Genomic DNA, 18,407 nt, shown 5'->3' on the forward strand with positions numbered 1-18,407 from the left:
GGCTCCAAAGCTGCCTTTGCATGCCACTTAAAGGCTGGTAACTACATTCCAATGCTGGATCTTTTCTCAGTGTTTGACATATTTTAAACAAGATACTGCTATTCAGCTTGAGCTCAGTGATAGAGGTCCAGTGCTGTGATTTATGTTCTCAGATTTCCTCAGAGTTGTTGGCTGTTACCTGTGTATCATGTAATAGGTTAGCATACATTGGTCTGTTGGAAAATCAGGTACTGTGAGTGGTGAGGGTTGTCATCAGCCTGCCTGTGTATGAGCAAACTTTTGTATGTGAGCTATTTGAAAACCATCTTGCATGAATGACTTTATAAACTCTGTATATCTACTATAATTGTAAAAGGGACTGAAAGCATATCGTTTAAAAAAATTGGTAAATTAAAAGATGTGTACAGCATTTGAAAGCAGTGGAAATTTAATTTTCATAAAATATTTAATAAAAAACCTAATATTTGTTTACATGTTCCATAGCTTGTAAACTATCTGCTTTTGCAAGCATGCTTGAATGGAAACAGATGTTAATTAGTTGGCTTTGCTTCATAATAATAATAATATGTTAATATTTGTGTAGGGAGGAGTATGAAGGATAAATATTTATGTAATATTCACTGATCTTTTTTCAGATTTTGCAGCTGACTGCATATTGAACTTCGAAAAGTTTTGTTTTTATACCATGAGTAACATTGCCAATTATATGTTTTTACATATTATTTTCATCAGATGCCATTAAAAAAAATTCTGTATGTACATAAATTAAAGCTTTTTAGGACCTTTGAATATGGCAGGTTACATTTTAAGAATGTGGTTGCATTTTCAGTATCATGTTCTGACTGGGTTTAAGTAAATATTGCCCAGTGGCCTGCAAACCTAATTATGGCCTGTGGAAAATTATTCTCTTAAGTTTTGTTCTCCATTTGCTGCAACACAAAGATTAGGGAGTTAACTCTAATACTAAGATAAATTATGGACTGAAAGGAACACCTACATCCATCCCCAGTCTTTGACGTTGGCCACGAGTAGATGCTTAGGGGAGAGTAAAAGAACAGGGCAAGCACTTGGTGATACTTTTTTGTTGTGTTCTCCCAGACTCCAGCAGTCTCAGCTCAGGAAAATCATATTCAGAAGTGGTACTTTTGAGCTTTTTGGTCTGCTCTTGCATGAATTAGATAACTTCTCAACATATGTAGGCCTTTTCATCTACACAATCATGTAACAATAAGATCCACAGTTCAATTACATGTTGTGTGAAGAACTTCTTTTTGTTTGTTTTGAGCTCGACACCTGTAATTTTTATTTGAAGTCAGCCTTTTGCTTATCTGTAGTCCATATACATGCAATACATCTTTCCAGATCACATGGCTTGATTGTGATTATGAACACCTTATGTGTTCTTAATGGTTTAGGGACTATTTATCTTTAAGTTATGTAAAATTTTTTTCTGATAAATTTTAGTAAGTTGTAGTTACGTGAAATTGCTGTAAATTTGTTTTTTATAAAAAGTCTGTTACAGCTTCCAAATTTATGTTTTAGCATTAGAGCAGTGTTTCTAAGACTAGGTATGATGTGTATCAAAGTTTATATTAATAAGGAAATAGGGGTTTTGTGAGGTTTTTATTTGTTGCTTAATTCTTGCAGGAGTTAAAGGAAGACAATCAAGTGTTACTAGAAACAAAGACAATGTTGGAAGATCAATTAGAGGGGACCCGAGCCCGTTCTGATAAATTACATGAGTTAGAAAAAGAGAATCTACAATTAAAAGCTAAATTACATGATATGGAGATGGTAAGTGTAAATGGAGGATGACAGAGACAACTGAAATGCATTGAATTTAATTTCCATCTTTAATAGAACTTCCAGTGAAAATGGTGTGGGAGAGAAGGAAGGTATGTCTTGATTTACTAACACCTTTCACGTACGGCTTCCTATAGTAGCTCTTGTTCTGCCTAAGGAGGAGGAATCGCAAAGGCAGTACTCTTCTTAAAGGCAGTACAGTGTTTAATTTGATAGCTAAAATATGATAATAAGAAATAGAGACCTATTCTAAGAACTATAGGATCGAGGTTTTTTTATATGAAGATAGTCTCTTAAATACTTAGATGAAAGAGGTTATTCATATTTCAAACTCTGGCAATACAGTGATATAATTATCAGAAGGTGATTCCCAAAATAATTTCTGCTTTTAACTGATTCTCCTCCAAAAAGTAAATACTCTAAAACATAAAGTCATAATTTGTCTGGGTGGGTTTTTTTTTCCATAAAGGGTGACAGATTATTACCTTTTATTTACTTTCATTTCCTGTAACACGTTGAGAGTTGCAGCTGCAACTTACTCCTGTTAAAGTAGCTTATGTGGGGAGAGGAGTTTATGAAGAGCCAGGTGAGATGCTTTCATCATGGTCCCAGTCCTGTTAAGCTTTTTGCATTAAAGTAGTCTTAGAGAAGGTAAAATTTTGCTTCTATGTTAGTTTGGTTTTTTTGTGTGCTATTAAGCTGTGCTTATCATGTCTACTTTTCTGATATTTGGGGAGAAGTGAGCTTTGAAAAAGAGTAAGTAGTCATTGGTGTAGGCGATGAGAAAAAGTTCTTCACTGCATATTTTTTCTTTACTGGTTGTTACAGTTCTCTTCAAGCTCTCCATACTTTTGTCAGTTCCTCCCTGTCTCACTGTGTACTAGCAAATCAGAAAATGCACTTTGCATTTCTCTGTGGCATATGAGATACTAAAATATTTTGTTCATGTTGAGACATAGTTTTTTTAAAGCTACATGTGAAATTTTTAAGGAGCGTGATATGGACAGAAAGAAGATTGAAGAACTCATGGAGGAAAATATGACTCTAGAAATGGCTCAGAAACAAAGTATGGATGAATCATTGCATCTTGGCTGGGAACTTGAACAGATTAATAGGACTACTGAACTTTCTGAAGGTAAACACAGTAATACTTGCAAACTGATAAAATAGAAAACTTGAAAGCTCAGAGACTGGACAGCATTATGATATTACAGGTCCTGAGATCTAATGTATAGAGCTTTTGTCCTCTGGAGAGGTGTGACAGTTTGGGGGTTGCTTTTTTGTTTGTTTGCTTTTGTTGTGGTTTCTTAGTTTTTTTCACTCAATCCCATGTATCCTTGGAGATACAGGCTACATGAAAAGTCTCTGTTCTTGTGATTCTTGTTCAGTTTTAACCCATTAATACCTTGGGGTTACATTATGTTGCCATTTGAACTTACATACTCTGTAGCACAGATCATGAGTCTTTGTGCTTTACTGTTCTCTAAAATGCAAACTCAACTCCAGGAAATAAGTATTTTTTTTTTAATGGTGATTTTCTCTTACAGTGCCACAGAAATCACTTGGTCATGAGGTAAATGAACTGACATCAAGCAGGTTACTGAAGTTGGAAATGGAAAACCAAAGTTTGCTGAAGACAGTGGAAGAACTACAAAGTGCAGTGGGTTCTGTAGAAGGCAGTACTTCAAGGATTCTGAAAATGGAAAAAGAAAACCAAAGACTTAACAAGAAGGTAATCACCCATATATGTTTGAAGGGTGTATGAGTTGCCTAATATTGCTTGCCATTTTTTTTCCTAAAGGGTAATTTTATGGATTGCTGTTGTTTTGGGTAAAGTGTTACTAAGGTCTGAATGGTGTTCTGGTGTTTGTTAGCTTATGGTAAAAAAAGAAAACAACCTCAGAGAGGTTTTTCTCCTCTTTAATAATGCTTTTTTATTAAAGATGCAAAAATGTGACCATTTTATTCAGAAAGCTCTTTTATCAGCAAGGGGGAAAAAATCAGTGTGTTAATGTTGGGGACATAATAAGTAATCAAAATACTTTATGAAACTTGAGAATATGATTTTAATTTTTGTAATTATTAACCAGTGGACAGTATGTGCACATAGACACATGAGACGGTCTTCACCTAAGCAGAAAACTTGTTCATGTGTCCTCATTCATAACTGAGAGAAGATGGGCCAAGGAATTGATGAGGAAGTGAATGGGCGGAGTTTGTCAGATATAGCTGTGCTGATCTACAATATTCTGCTCTACAAATTATGTATATCAAGTAATCTAGTCAGTGGTATTTATAGAGAATAAAAATCGGAAAAAAACAGGGACTAATTACAGTGGAGTGAAATGACTGAAAGTTTCTGAAATAGCTTTTACTTCAGCAGATGTTTCAGATGTTAGACGATTCTTAGAGAAGAGTGGGTAAGAGATAATTACAAAAAAAAATGGAAACAAATTTCTAGTGTATCCCATAGTTCCATGCCTTCTCTAATTTCTTAAAAGTACGGTATTTTTTGCAGCAGCCCATGTGCTGCTTTGAGTTTCTGTACAGTACCAGAAAGACAGGTAGGAGAGCACAAAAGAAAGGAATAAGTATAAGAAGCAAGCAGTAGTGGGTCCTTGTGGTTGTCTGATGTTCTTACCACTCTGGATGTCTGGCGACATGTCCTTTTTCTCACTTGCCCCTAAAAACAATGTTCTAAACAGTGATCACTTCAGTAAAAAGCATGAAGTTGAACAAAATGTTACGAATCCTCTATACCCAGACCACTTCTATCTGGACACACTTTCTCTTAAAACAAACTGCTAATATATAGTCTTACAAATATGAGATACAGTGACCACAGGCACTCCACTCCCAGTGCCCAGGTGGCAGTTGGGCAAGGGATGGATAAATTTGGTTCCTAGATGGTGTCTGACTGCATCCCTGGTGGAGTAACAGAGCCAGTTACTTCTCTGCAAAAACCAATGAACGTGTCAGTATTCCTGTAAAGCAGGTGTTGGTCTGCTAAGCAAGGGACCAGAAAAATCTGAATTTGAGAGGGAGAGGGAAGCAAAAAACAGGTCAAACATTAGTGTTCTCATACAAAGAAAAAGATTTCATTCAGGTTCTGGCCTAATTGATGCCATTCCTTTTGCATATTTCAGATGAACAAAATGCTTAATGGAGGAACATATTCCATTCTACTGCCTTTTTATGATTTTTATTTCTCAGTATTTAGCAGCAAATTAATGTATAATTCAAATAACTTGGACCCCAGGCAGGGGCAATACTTTAAGAAACAAGTTATGTCTGGACTCTTCTAGGATTGGGTAATGTAGATGATGGACTTGACAGAATAGAGGCCTACCAGCAGATGATTGTTTAAAAATACAATGTGTATGTTGCTTCTTAGTAAGTAATTATAACTTACATGTGACAGAAAAATCACACTTGGTTATTTGCACTTGTACACAGTTCTGCTGTCTGGTGACGTTGCAAGTTGGAACCATTTAACAAAATAAACCTGTATACTTAATTCTCAAGGAATCATCATAAGTATCTCTTGAAAAAGTCTTGAAAGAACAAACAACATCCAACCCTTATAAATTAAAGGGAGTTGGAGAAGCAGTATAAATCTCACTAAAATGGAATTTTGAGATAAAAAAACATGCTTGGGGAAATATCCAGAGCATAATAAAATCTGACCATTTTTTTTTTTTATGCAAAAGTACTTTATAGATAGAGTTTTCTGAGCCAGAGAGAAAAGTCTGGCAGAAGTAAATTTATTCCTAGAAGAGATTAATTGTTGCAGATGAAGAGTAGAAAACTCCAGTTTATTTTTTCCTTTAACCTTCTTTATTCATTTCTATAAAGGTACCTTCAACTCAGCTAAGACTAAAGCTATTGTCATTTTTTAAAATACATTTTAAAAAATTCTGTTTCTTTTTCCCTAGCTTGAAGAGCTAGAGAATGAAATCAGCCAAGAAAAACAAAGTCTTCAGAACAGTCAAAATTTGAGTAAAGATTTGATGAAAGAAAAAGCACAGCTTGAAAAGACACTTGAAGCACTTCGAGAAAACTCAGAACGACAAGTGAGTAGCAGAACCTTGAGTCTTAATGCTGCATTCTACTGTACTGTTCTCCTTCTGTAATTTTTTACAGGCATAAAGGGATTGTAAATGTAGCAGATTTGCCAAAAGGACATATCTGCAGCAGAACAGCTTGTCTGAGACCTGCAGCCAGTGAGAGACATGACTCATTTTTAGCTGAGGTTTTACTGTTAGTTTTAGAACTTTTTAGTGTTTTGTAACGCTCCCGTGGCTTTCGTGGGCTATGCATTTGCTATAGTTGCTTAGAGGGTGTAACTCTGCCAAAGTAGAAAATTGGGAACTTTGGAGTTAAGCCAGACACCTCTCAATGGAAGAAAACAGGTTCCAGACAGCGCGTCAGTGTTTTGATGTAGTATCGGAGTATTAATGAGAATTACAGCAACCTGTCCCTCAAAGGGACCTGACAGCCACCAGCGTAGCAGAGCTGGTCTGTTGCTCCGCTGCTGACTGTTTCTCCTGTGCTGCTCAGTCTTGTTTATCTGTGGTAGGAACCATCATACCCAGCTTCATAATATTCCCCTTTACTAGAATGTTTTCTAGCGGTGACTTGTAGGTGGATAGCAGAATTTATTTTTGGCTGTCAGAAACTGGCATCTGAGTCTTTGTAAAAGGCTTGAGTTGTATTTAGGAGGGTCCTGAATGTCACCGATGCATCTGTATCGAATGGGTGCTGGCACCTGCTAAAGGACTTTGCAGAACAATTCAGAGGACTTGTGGAAGGCAGCCACAAAGAAACAAGAGCTGTGGAAACTTCTGGAAATCTCATATTTAGTAATCAAGTCCTTCAGAATTAGAACTGTAGTTATTTTTTATAAATTCCACTGATACTTCCTGATGAGGTTGACATTTTCTAGTTTAATTTAAAAGTACAGTATTTTGGAATACAGAATATTGTATTTCAAAAATCGTGAAAATCTTGAGGCCCAATGTAATCAGTGAATGAAATTCCAGACTTAGAAAGAAAGAAAGAAAGAAAAAAAAAAAGGCAGCTGCTTGGCATTGAAGCTTTACTTTAAGTTAAAGAGAACAGTGACGATAATTTTAAAGAAAATAAGCCAGTTTGTCTTGTTTAGAAGTATTCATTGTTACAATAATTAATTTCTACGTTGTATTATAAGTTTACTCTAGGGGAAAAGTAATAAAACTTTCTGGAATAAGTCATAAATCCCAATTCAACCATCCTGTATTGTTTAAACATGTTGGATTAGGACTAACATTTCAGTGGGACTATTTCTGCTTAAAAATAATATACTTAGGAGCTGTGATGAGTTAGCAGCATCTTCCATGTCTTTTACAAATCCTGTGCTGAAACTTACTGGAGTTGACCATACAAGGATAATTTGACTTCATCAAAAATTATGGAGGCACTGATCATGATTTTTCGTGAAATTTGGAGTATAGGAGCAGAATTCATGGAAAGTAATTATGCATGTTCAGTAACGTACCAAGTTACATAAAGAAGCGTTAAAGTTGTGGTTTTAGACACCTGTTAATTAGTTTCTCATTAATCATTTCAGAACAGCTTGACATTGCTGGGAACAGAGCCGTAGATCCTGTAATTAATAGTTACATTTAGACTTAAACAGTCTGTAATTTTCACAGTCTGTTTTTCATTGCAACTAACACTTGCTTTTTGCCAAAACAGTTTATTGTTAAAACAGCCGTTGTGCTGTGTTATTAGTGTATTCTTAAATATTGATGTAAACAGTTTCATGCATTTTGCTGTCTGTTACTACACACCCAAGTAATTTCAAATTACATGGAGTAACTGAAAAAGTCAAGAAATAGTAAAAATTAAGATGTAAATACTGCCTTTATCCTTGAAGTAGATCTGGGAGTATGTTACCTAAGAAGATAATTTGGTTCTAATATGATTTACTTCTTCTGGAAGCTATTTTGGAACAGAATGTCCAAGGGTTATTTTTAACTCAAAAATTAATGTACCTGATGTGTTTCTTCCCAAAATGTTACTGACTGTGATCAGGATGTCCTCATATCCCACAGATCACCTCTATTTTTATTAAGTAAAGACACTTTTGCAGCTCCCACACCTCCATCGCAAATTTGTTTTAGAATCTCACTGCAGTTTTGTTCTTTGTGGATACATAATCTCTGGAAATTATGGTGGGTTTTTTTTTTTTTTTAAAGTAAATATGGGTAATCAGAAATGAAAACGAAATGATGCTAAGGAATAGATACAGCTTTGTATTGGTTTGTGCTTTGTTAGTTCTATTTTTATGTTACCTTCTACCATCCAAGAGGAAGATGCTTGAAGATTCACTTTGACTTATTTTGTTGTCAAACTTCCACCTGTGTACAAACATAGTGTTTGTAATGGTTCAAGTAAATACCAGTAGAGTAAGATAATTTTTTTAAAAAAACTTAAAAGGAAAATATGAAGTAATCATCTTACCCTAGTAGCTTTTACTTTATATATGAAAGTAATTACTTGTTGGCATGTTGTTCACGAGAGTTTACAATTTTTCCCCCCAAATCAGATTAAGCTATTAGAACAAGAAAATGAACATTTGAATCAAACTGTAGCTTCTCTAAGACAACGCTCACAAATCAGTGCTGAAGCGAGAATGAAAGAAATTGAAAAAGAAAATAAAATCCTCCATGAGTCCATTAAAGAGACCAGCAGTAAGTTAAACAAGATTGAATTTGAAAAAAAGCAAGTCAGGAAGGAACTGGAACACTATAAAGAGAAAGGGGAGAGAGCAGAAGAACTTGAGAATGAGCTACATCATCTGGAGAAGGAAAATGAATTATTACAGAAAAAGATTACTAACTTAAAAATTACTTGTGAGAAGATCGAGGCCTTAGAACAAGAAAACTCAGACCTAGAAATGGAAAACAGAAAACTGAAAAAAACTTTAGATAGCCTAAAAAATCTCACTTTTCAGTTAGAATCCTTAGAAAAGGAGAATTCACAGCTTGATGAAGAAAATTTAGAATTAAGAAGAACAATTGAATCCTTGAAGTGTACAAGTATTAAAGTGGCACAGTTGCAATTAGAAAATAAGGAACTGGAGAGTGAAAAGGAGCAACTTAAAAAAAGCCTTGAACTCATGAAAGCCTCGTTTAAAAAAACAGAACGCTTGGAAGTCAGCTACCAAGGCCTAGACACAGAAAACCAAAGGCTACAGAAAGCCCTTGAAAACAGCAACAAGAAGATTCAGCAATTAGAAAGTGAATTACAGGATTTAGAGTCTGAAAATCAGACTCTGCAAAAGAACTTAGAAGAGTTAAAAATCTCTAGTAAGCGCCTAGAGCAATTGGAAAAGGAGAATAAGTTGTTAGAACAAGAGACTTCTCAACTGGAAAAAGATAAGAAACAGCTAGAAAAAGAAAATAAAAGACTTCGACAACAAGCAGAAATTAAAGATAGTACTTTAGAAGAAAACAATGTAAAAATTAGTAATCTGGAAAAGGAAAATAAATCTCTGTTTAAAGAAATAGTTGTATATAAAGAGTCATGTGTACGCCTGAAAGAACTAGAAAAAGAAAATAAAGAACTCGTGAAAAGAGCTACCATTGATAAGAAAACTCTTGTCACTTTACGAGAGGTAAACAGAAATTAGTTACCATTCCCGTCATAATCTGTTTATAGTGTGGGGAAATTATATCTGTATTTTTGAAAAAAGTTCCTATTTTGTATTGTTTTATTCCTTAATCTGTATACTATTAGCATCTTTAATGGTTACAGTAGGGAAAGCGTTAGATAACCAAAATTTATGTAAACATAGTTATCAAACAGAATAGTATAACCATTTTACACTTAATTCGGTAAGGTTGCTTACAGAAGCCTTTGTCATGGAGCCTTTCTTAAATGAACGTGTGATTCTTTGTGTTAGTATTTTTTCTGGCTGAAACATTTCCGCTTCACTGTAATGTCCAAGACCAAATTTGAAAGGGAGCAAACAAGTACAGTGAAATCATGGTGTGGTTACAATGTTATGTCTGATATAGCTGAAAGCTAACAATTGGAATGAAAGGGGAGTTAACATTGAGTTATTCAAGCCATGTAGTGGTAAAAGACTCTTGCATCAGCAGTTCTAGAATTAAGACAACATAATTTTACTTACATGATAATACTGACTATAATTTTTTTCTGTGTAAGGACTTGGTGAATGAAAAATTGAAGGCTCAACAAATGAACAATGATCTAGAAAAACTTGCCCATGAACTTGAAAAAATAGGCCTAAACAAGGAGCGTCTCTTGCATGATGAACAGAGCAGCGATGACAGGTGAGAATGTCAGGGCCTACCTGAAACAATATAGAAATGAGGGTCTTTTTTACTCATAAAGATAAAATGGTTTTACAGACTGTTTTTGTGCATACTCTGAGATTTTTTAAGGCACACTAATAGATCCAAAATGGAACTTGCTATTCTTTTAATAAGGTAGTTGATGTACTTTCTTGTTCAGCTGTCTATGAAAGTGAATTGCCACCTTTTGTTACTAAGGAATATCGTGAAGTATGTCAGTAGATACAGTTGATGTATAATTAAAATGTTTTATGTTCTGGTTAGCAGCAGGAACAGGAGCAGTAAAAGATAATGGGCCCAAAGTGGTTTGGGGTTTTTTTGGTTGTTTGTTTTGTTTTGTTTCCCAATTTTGACTGCTTGACTGATAGAAGTGATTTTTATGCTTTTGTCACATAATGATTACCTTAAAATTTCTCTCTTTTTCCTTACAACTATTTCCTTCTAATTCTTCTTACCAAAAGGAAGGTGTTTACCTTCCCACTTACACATGCTGGGAATACTTGCGTGTCTCCAAAACTTTGTACTGGCTCTATCACTCTACAACACCTGCCATTACAAAGCAGCTGCTGTCCTGACATCTGTTGCATTTACTGTATGTTGTATTCTGTCTTCTCCTGCAGGGATTTAGGGAAAGTTTGTGACAGGAGAAAAGCAGACTAGTATGGGCTTCTAGCCAGTCTATTTCATGATGCTACTGGGTTGTGCAATTTAAAAAAAAAAAAAAAAAAATCTGCTGTCATATCTGGTATTCCAGCTGATTGTCACGAACATGTAGCATGATTTTGGGCCTTGTATATCAAAAGAAAACCAAATAACTTTGGGGTTTTTTTCTTTCAGTTTCCTTTTCTTTCTGTCTGTGCTCTATTACTGGTGTGGTGACAGAATCCTGTAGGGAGAATCTGTTACCACCTCCTGTTTTCTGCTGGTGGTGTTCATCTACCTTTCTCAGCTTACAGATAAGGAGTTCTTCTGTTAAGGAAAGTCCTCAGAACTTAAACTAGTGTGATTTCTTCCAATTTAAGCATTACTGTGTAGCATATAGTGCATAGTATGCATTTGGTTTGTCCTTACGGACAAACATACTCCTATATGGAATAGACCGTACAAAAAAGAACCAATCTTTGAGCTGAGGTGAAGGTTAAATTGCTTAGGTGAAGAAGTCCAAATTGAGCAACATTTTTCAAAAATACATTCTGGATTCCAAGTGATTGGAGTGAGCACTCCTGCAACGGGAGAGAATATTGTTCTGTAAAGGTGCTTTTGCAAATTATACTATATGAGAAGATTTATGAGTCTACTTCTACTTTCCAGACAATGGCATTTGTCCTTTACAAGTGCTTATCCTTCTAAAGATCAGACATGGGTTCACTTCTCATAGGTTAGTTGGTTTGTGACACTATGAATTATGACTTTGGGCCATACAATACTTGTGTTTCTTTGCATTTTACAGAATGATGTTATAATGGATCTATACATTGTAATTTGGAAGAAAATTTGGAGTTACATGTTTCCGTGGAATTTGGGATCTTTTATCTATTTTTCATTAAATTGTAATCTGTAAATGAACTTTTAACATACTTCTGGCACCTGTCATGACCTGTTTAACTTCTTCCTTTGCTTCTGCATTAGCTGTGTGGGGGAATTATACAAATAAGAAATATTCTTTTAATTCCCTCTACCTTCCCTTAGTGCTCTTCTAATGGGTATTCCTTTTTCAAGGCTTTTTGCTGTGTATACATTGTATAGTAAGGACACAGCCCAGAGAGCAGGCTTAAGCATTGCATACTGCTTAACCTGTGCTTGGCATATGTCTGCTGGTAGCCTTAGATCTCTTGTAATTTGATGCTGCTCAGCCACGCTGTTGTAAGAACAGCTCATGCTTAATTCTTTGCAGATTGTCTTGCAGCAGGAGATAATGCCTGTCTAAAAAGGTGTTTATGGCAAACTTGATTGTCCGGCACTGACCATGTGAAGGCACCACAAATGCAGATGGATTATTTGACGGTACAAGATATTTGGATATCAGGCTAGGTATGATGTGCCTATTGTAGCTGATCTGTGGGGAGGTGTGCAGTAAGCTTTAGAACTTGAAGCTTACCCAGAACGTTATCTAAAGCCTACTTCTGAGCTCAGGCTTGTGTCCAAATAGTTTTAGATGTGAAGGAATTTGGGATATGCTACTATTATGAGCTGCTTCTTAAACTAGAATGTAGACCTGTCTTTAACAACTTAATGTAGATCTGGATGATCGTGAATGGGGGATATTTGTTTTCAAAGGGATTGGTTTGAAATTGTGCTCTGCCACTGTCCTGCCTTTCCATTGTTCTCAACTTTTTCATTCATCAAAAAGGTACCTGGATTGCTTGCTTTATATTGTTACCTAGGTGAGGCATTAGCAACTATTCAGTAAGTCCTGGGGAAAGCTAGGTGTTCATTATGGCCACAAATACTTCTCAGTGTATTTTTGGTCTGTCTCTGTTATTTTGATGACGGAAATTAAAAATGCACAATTTTTCTCTCCCTGATTGGAGAGAGATACTTGTGGGTTTTCGTTGAAAGTTCTTGGTAGCACTTCACAGTCTTTCTATTGGGGCCTAAGATGACCATGTTTGAGTTAACTCTGAAGTGTGTTCCATTTTCTCTTGCCTTTTAAATGGCTGTTGTCTTTACACAAAAGATTTATGGATTTTGACCTTGAATGTGAAATACCCAGATCTCAGTGATACTAGAAAATTTGTACCATCTCTCATTATTAGGCATTCAAAAGAAATTGGAGATTGGGTCTCTGCTATTAGTCTTTTTCCTTCTTTGTTTTCTACATATTTGCATAACTTTTCAGTAACAGAAATTATTTGTAGCTGAATATATTCTTCAGCTCAAGAAGATAAAATGCCAACTATTCTACTAGTCATAGACTGCCTACTGTTTCTTAAGTCCTTGAGAATTACTTGTCATACCTTAAAATCTAGGATTCTTATCCTACTACATGATGCTAGTGGACAGCTTTATATTTATTGATTCTCTTGCCATTGGTCTTCTGCTCCAGTTCCTGACTAGATCTAATGCTGTTGTCCATTCAGGAGTCTCTTGCAATCTATTCCGTTCACTAAACTGAAGATTTTTCAGCAGTCGAGATTAAAAAGGGGGATATTAGTAGTGGTTTGTTTTATTTTATCCTGCTGTGGGAAGAACTAGGATGCTTTCCAGATTCTGAGCACATGTACAGCGACTGAACTGTTTAAAAGTGATTAATGAGTGTGGTTTTCAGTATTTTCTGAAAAGAAGATACTGTTATAAACTGATATATTCTAGATCTGACCACTGCTCTCCCAGATAGGTGGTTTGTGTTTTTTAGGTGCCTGAAAATATTTTAAATATGGTTAAAAATGGAAGCTTTATACATCAAGAGTGGTAACAGTCCTAAAATATCAGCAGCTGGGCTGAGTGAGCAATTTACACATTCATACATCAAATGAGTATGCACCTGCAAAGCACTGTGTTCCGTCCCCTTCCCTAGTGCCTCCTCTTTGTGAGCTGGCAGGAAATGGAAATTGATGAAAATCTTGCTCTCCAAATACTTCACATTCTAATTTAGTTCAGGTCCCCGCTGGATTCACTGGAGTGGAGCCAGAAGGAAGAGTGCTGTCATCACACACACTAATGATCCAAATAAAGCCAGCACCCTACTGGTGTCACTGAACGTGTGTTTTTGTGTGTCTGATATGTTTTAAAAGAGGGATTCAAAAATGCTTTTGACTACCATCTTCTATTTGTTTTAGATACAGAACTTGATATTAATACTGAGGTGTCTTCATGCTTTTGAATAGGGTCAGCATTCAAGCATTTTTGAATGGAGCTATGAGGCTGCTGTTTCAGAACGTTTTCAAATTTAAATACCTTAAATAATTTTTTGAAATACAGACTTTTTTGTGTGTGATGTCATTGATCAGTAGGTACAAGCTTTTGGAGTCAAAATTAGAATCCACACTTAAGAAGTCTCTCGAAATAAAAGAAGAAAAAATTGCTGCTTTGGAGGCTCGTTTAGAAGAATCAACAAATCTAAACCAGCAACTCCGTCAAGAGCTTAAAACAGTAAGGAGGATGACATTTTTTCTATAAGACTAAATTACTCCTACTCCAGCTATTGCTCTTTCTACACCTGACCTTTTGTGTAAGACAGCGAGATGGGCATTTTTCACGTAATGTAAAGCAGGACAAAGGTATCACTGCTTTTTAAGACTGCAGTAATACAAGCCCGGTGTTGAAATCACTTTAAAAGTTGTTGAGTTAATTCATAGATCATTGGATATGTGAGGTTGATAAATAATCTGAAGTTGATTTGATTTGAGATGCCAAAACTAGTAATTTTCAGCTACATGTTCTGATTTACCTTGAACAGCCTGAGTGGACTGGTTAAAAAAACTTAATACAATCTACTTGATTGTAGGACTTTGTTATAGAAGTTGGGGGATACATTTGAAAGCATTGAAATAAAATAAAAAATAGAGGTCTCTTTCTGTTAGACAAGTATTTGTTAGGGTTAAGCTATCCATATCCATAAATAATTTGTATGTCATCTCCTCAAACATGTACAAAAAGCACATGTACAAATACAGTAATGTAGCACTTTCTGTTCTTTGAGAAGTGATATTGTCATGTAATAAATTAGGATGTAGAAAATGGCAAATTCTGATCCTCATGTAAGTTGTCCTAAATAATTTCAGGTGAAAAAGAACTATGAAGCTCTCAAGCAAAGACAAGAAGAGGAAAGGATGGTTCAGAATTCTCCTCCAAGAAGTGGAGAAGACAACCAATCTGTCAATAAGTGGGAGAAAGAAAATCAGGAAACTACAAGAGAATTATTGAAAGTTAAAGATAGACTAATAGAAGTGGAAAGGAATGTAAGATGTGTTTTAAATATTATTCTGATTTCAGTTATTTGTTGTGAGCTGTCGCAGTAATACAAATGAGAGTACTGTTAAGAAAGTATGCAATTTATCACCTAGTTTACGTACCAAGCAGAATCTGAATTAAATATAATTTTGAAGCAGCTGGATTCTGCTCCGAGGGATATGCCAGAAAGCACGTCACCAGCATTTAAAAGGAAATGTGGAAACCTGAATTTGCCCTTTTGAATCCACAGATAGCTCTTAAATCCCTCTTATATAATCTCTACTTATGTGAGCCATGGAGTATTTTCTATTATTTTTCCATAGGTACAATATTAGTTACCCATTTTTTCAATCTTAACCTGTAGTGATAATATCGCTGTTTGTTACTTTGTTATATAAGGTGATTTACAGTTTGTTCCACCCTGTAAATCTCTGTGAAGTCATGCTGCTTTGTTTGTTTTGGAGAAACAGATTTTTTTCTTGAAGTTCAGTAAACAGATGTGAACTCAAATATTCTTTCTTTTTTTTTTTTTTTTTTTAAATGTTCAAAGAATGCTACACTGCAGGCGGAGAAGCAAGCACTGAAGACACAATTAAAGCAGCTTGAGACACAGAATAGCAATCTGCAGGCTCAGATTCTTGCACTTCAGAGACAGACTGTTTCGCTACAGGAACAAAATACAACTCTACAAACTCAAAATGCCAAGCTGCAGGTAGTATTTTCCTATTTTGCTTTCAAAAATAATTTTTTTTTCAAATGAAAGCTTTAAAGTTTTAAAGAGGCAGTAATGTATTGTAAATCACATTTCACTTCTGATAAAGACATGAAAAAAAGTCATGAGTAGATAATCTGCATTAAGAGCAGTCAAATAATATTCTGTTTGCTGATGAATAATAACATTTCTAGAAGTTGGTTTTAATCCTTCATGTTTGTCCAATTAAAACTCTTGACTCTATACTTAGGAGTGGAGTAGATTCTCCTACCCAATCTTCTAAGATAATTTGTTTGTTTGTTTGTTTGTTTCTTCTACTTCCAAATTAGGTCAGGGAAGTACTGTGTCCAAAGAGACTCTAACAAATTCAGTATTTTGTCTATTTTTATAAAGTTTAAGAAAAAAGAAAAGTAAAAGCCATGCCTAAAAGGAAAATTGTTAAAAAGTACAGAAGATCTGAAAAAAAACCTTTGAAAACTACATGAATATGTGAAGATTGAATTCAGATAATTCAGAGGCAAAAAACGGTAATGTGTGACCATAGAAATTAAAAAAATGGTTGCTCACAGTCTTGCAGCTCTGACAGCCAAAATCCAGATGTCGTTCTTCATACTTTAACAGAGTTATTAAATACATACCTTTTTTTCTCTCTGATAAATGAAATACTCTTGTTAATGGATCTAATGCTTTTTGGAGCTCTGAGAATCAGAACTACTTAACGAGGGAATACAAAGGCCACAATTCAGCAGAAATAGTGAACGGTGTCAGAAATGATGGAGGGTAAGTGGAAATCAAAGAGTGCAGGAGTCTTTAAATGAGTAAACAAATAATGCATTTTGTGAATGCCTCAAGTTATCATCCTGTCTCTTTCTGGAAAGCAGAACACAGTTGTACCACAGTTGCGCTTTCTGTCTATCACACTGGAATCTAATTAGTGCACAGTACTCCCCTTTGTGGCTAGCAAGCCCATGAACGAAACAGAATATTTGTGCACACACTGTCTCGTCTAGTCATTAAAAGTTAGTGGACATAGGCATGGAAATACACCATTTTAAACAGATGAGTATATATCTCTTGGATTTGTAACTGAGTATTTTGTAATACCATTTGTTAAAAAAATGGAAATATATATGTAGTTCCTTTCTTGCCTCATGAATTGCACAACAGCACAGGCCTTTCCTAGCGGGTAAACCTGGAGAATTAACTAACAGTAGATATTTGAAAGTATTGAGGCAGTGAATTGGGAGGAGGAAGCATTTTATGCCTTTAAATATTTTTTTTGTTTTAATTATGTTGTGGTGAAACTCACCAAGCAATGTAATTTTTGTTGCTGGAGATGACTGAATGATGTTATATCCAACAGGCTGAGAAAGGGAGTTATTCTTTGTTGAGAATTCAGCTATTTGCTCATAGCTTCAGGGAAGTTGTGAGACAACTCTGCATCAACTCTAAATCGAAATGAAAGGTGAAATATGTTCATGAAAATAAGGGCGATTAACTATTAGCTACATCTGAAGTAGAAACTAAGCTGGTCGACATGGGCTATGTCAAAACTGTTCTTAGGCAACTGTAATTCTACTATTCCTTCAGATACCCGTAAGAGAAAGGGTGTCTTAAAGGATAACTGGGAATTCTGAACTAAACCAAACTTGGAATTCAGTCTGGGAAGCTTCACAGCATACACTTGCCATCAGACATTACTTCATTTCCAGTGGAAGGTTCAGCTTTCTCATCTGTAACAAAGAATGCTGGATTTCCAACAGAAAGGGATTTGTTCCTTAGTAACAGCGTGCACTGGACTGATAGATTTCTTTTTTTATTTTTTTTTCCTTAATAGATACCCTGAGGGCATTAGAAGCCTCAGTAGTTTGTGGTTTTCATCTCTTGAATAGGAAAGGGAACTAGCTTAATACAGGTCAGATGACAAGCATGTTAGGAATCATCAATTTTTTAAGATATCCAAGGATTTAGGTTGGGTTAATCTTTCCAGAGACACACAAAATGAAGTTGCTGGTTTGTTTTGTTTTTTAGTCTGTCTAATGTTGAAAGCTTTAATGTATTAATAGGCATTAATACTGTTCTGACATAATTGTTGGAGACAGTTCCACCAGACCTTACAACACACACGCAAAGTGATCAACTGACATTACTGTTTTTGGAAGAGAACCATGAATGACAGTTCCTCAGTAAAACAGAATACGGGTAGTTGCTTCCAGGTGCTGCTATTCCATTTCCCTTTCTCTCTGTTAAATGGGTGCTACTGTTTGAAGTCACATTGTAAAGAATATGTGGGTACAATAAAGATTTTATGGTGACAATAGAGATTCTGTACAATAAAGATTTTTTTAAAAAATAAATAATGCCAATATGAAAGTTCATTTTATTTTAGTCATGTCACAGATTTGGTTTATGTGATACGAGGATCACTGGTGATCCATTTCTCTGAGATATGTTGCTAGAGCTGTCAGTGCGGAGAGGAAAATACGCTTCTCATCTAGATAGCGCTTTAACAGATATTTGAAGATAGATAATTTGATTTCCCCTGCCCCATCCCATGTTAATTTAAGCATATCCTTAAGTGTTTTCTTGCAATACTGCTATAAAAATATTCTTGGAATATTTTGAATTGAAAATGT

At 35.3% G+C, this 18,407-nt stretch overlaps 1 protein-coding gene across 14 annotated transcripts in view; it reads left to right on the forward strand.

Moving 5' to 3' along the window:
- Positions 1-18,407, forward strand: part of CCDC88A (coiled-coil domain containing 88A) — an 80,943-nt gene that overhangs the window by 37,766 nt on the left and 24,770 nt on the right. For 11 of the 14 annotated variants that reach the window (XM_042789396.1, XM_042789397.1, XM_042789398.1 and 8 more), the window contains exons 12-20: positions 1,648-1,794; positions 2,794-2,938; positions 3,351-3,535; positions 5,739-5,876; positions 8,393-9,463; positions 10,018-10,145; positions 14,117-14,258; positions 14,891-15,067; positions 15,610-15,771. In XM_042789396.1, the coding sequence (XP_042645330.1) occupies positions 1,648-1,794; positions 2,794-2,938; positions 3,351-3,535; positions 5,739-5,876; positions 8,393-9,463; positions 10,018-10,145; positions 14,117-14,258; positions 14,891-15,067; positions 15,610-15,771 (2,295 nt within the window). The remainder of the gene's footprint in view (positions 1-1,647; positions 1,795-2,793; positions 2,939-3,350; positions 3,536-5,738; positions 5,877-8,392; positions 9,464-10,017; positions 10,146-14,116; positions 14,259-14,890; positions 15,068-15,609; positions 15,772-18,407) is intronic. The other 3 variants (XM_042789400.1, XM_042789392.1, XM_042789395.1) reach the window with 1 other exon arrangement.

The sequence above is a fragment of the Tyto alba genome, unplaced genomic scaffold (assembly GCF_018691265.1).
Source record: "Tyto alba isolate M040663 unplaced genomic scaffold, T.alba_DEE_v4.0 Super-Scaffold_16, whole genome shotgun sequence".
In the NCBI taxonomy this organism is placed as follows: Eukaryota; Metazoa; Chordata; class Aves; order Strigiformes; family Tytonidae; genus Tyto; species Tyto alba.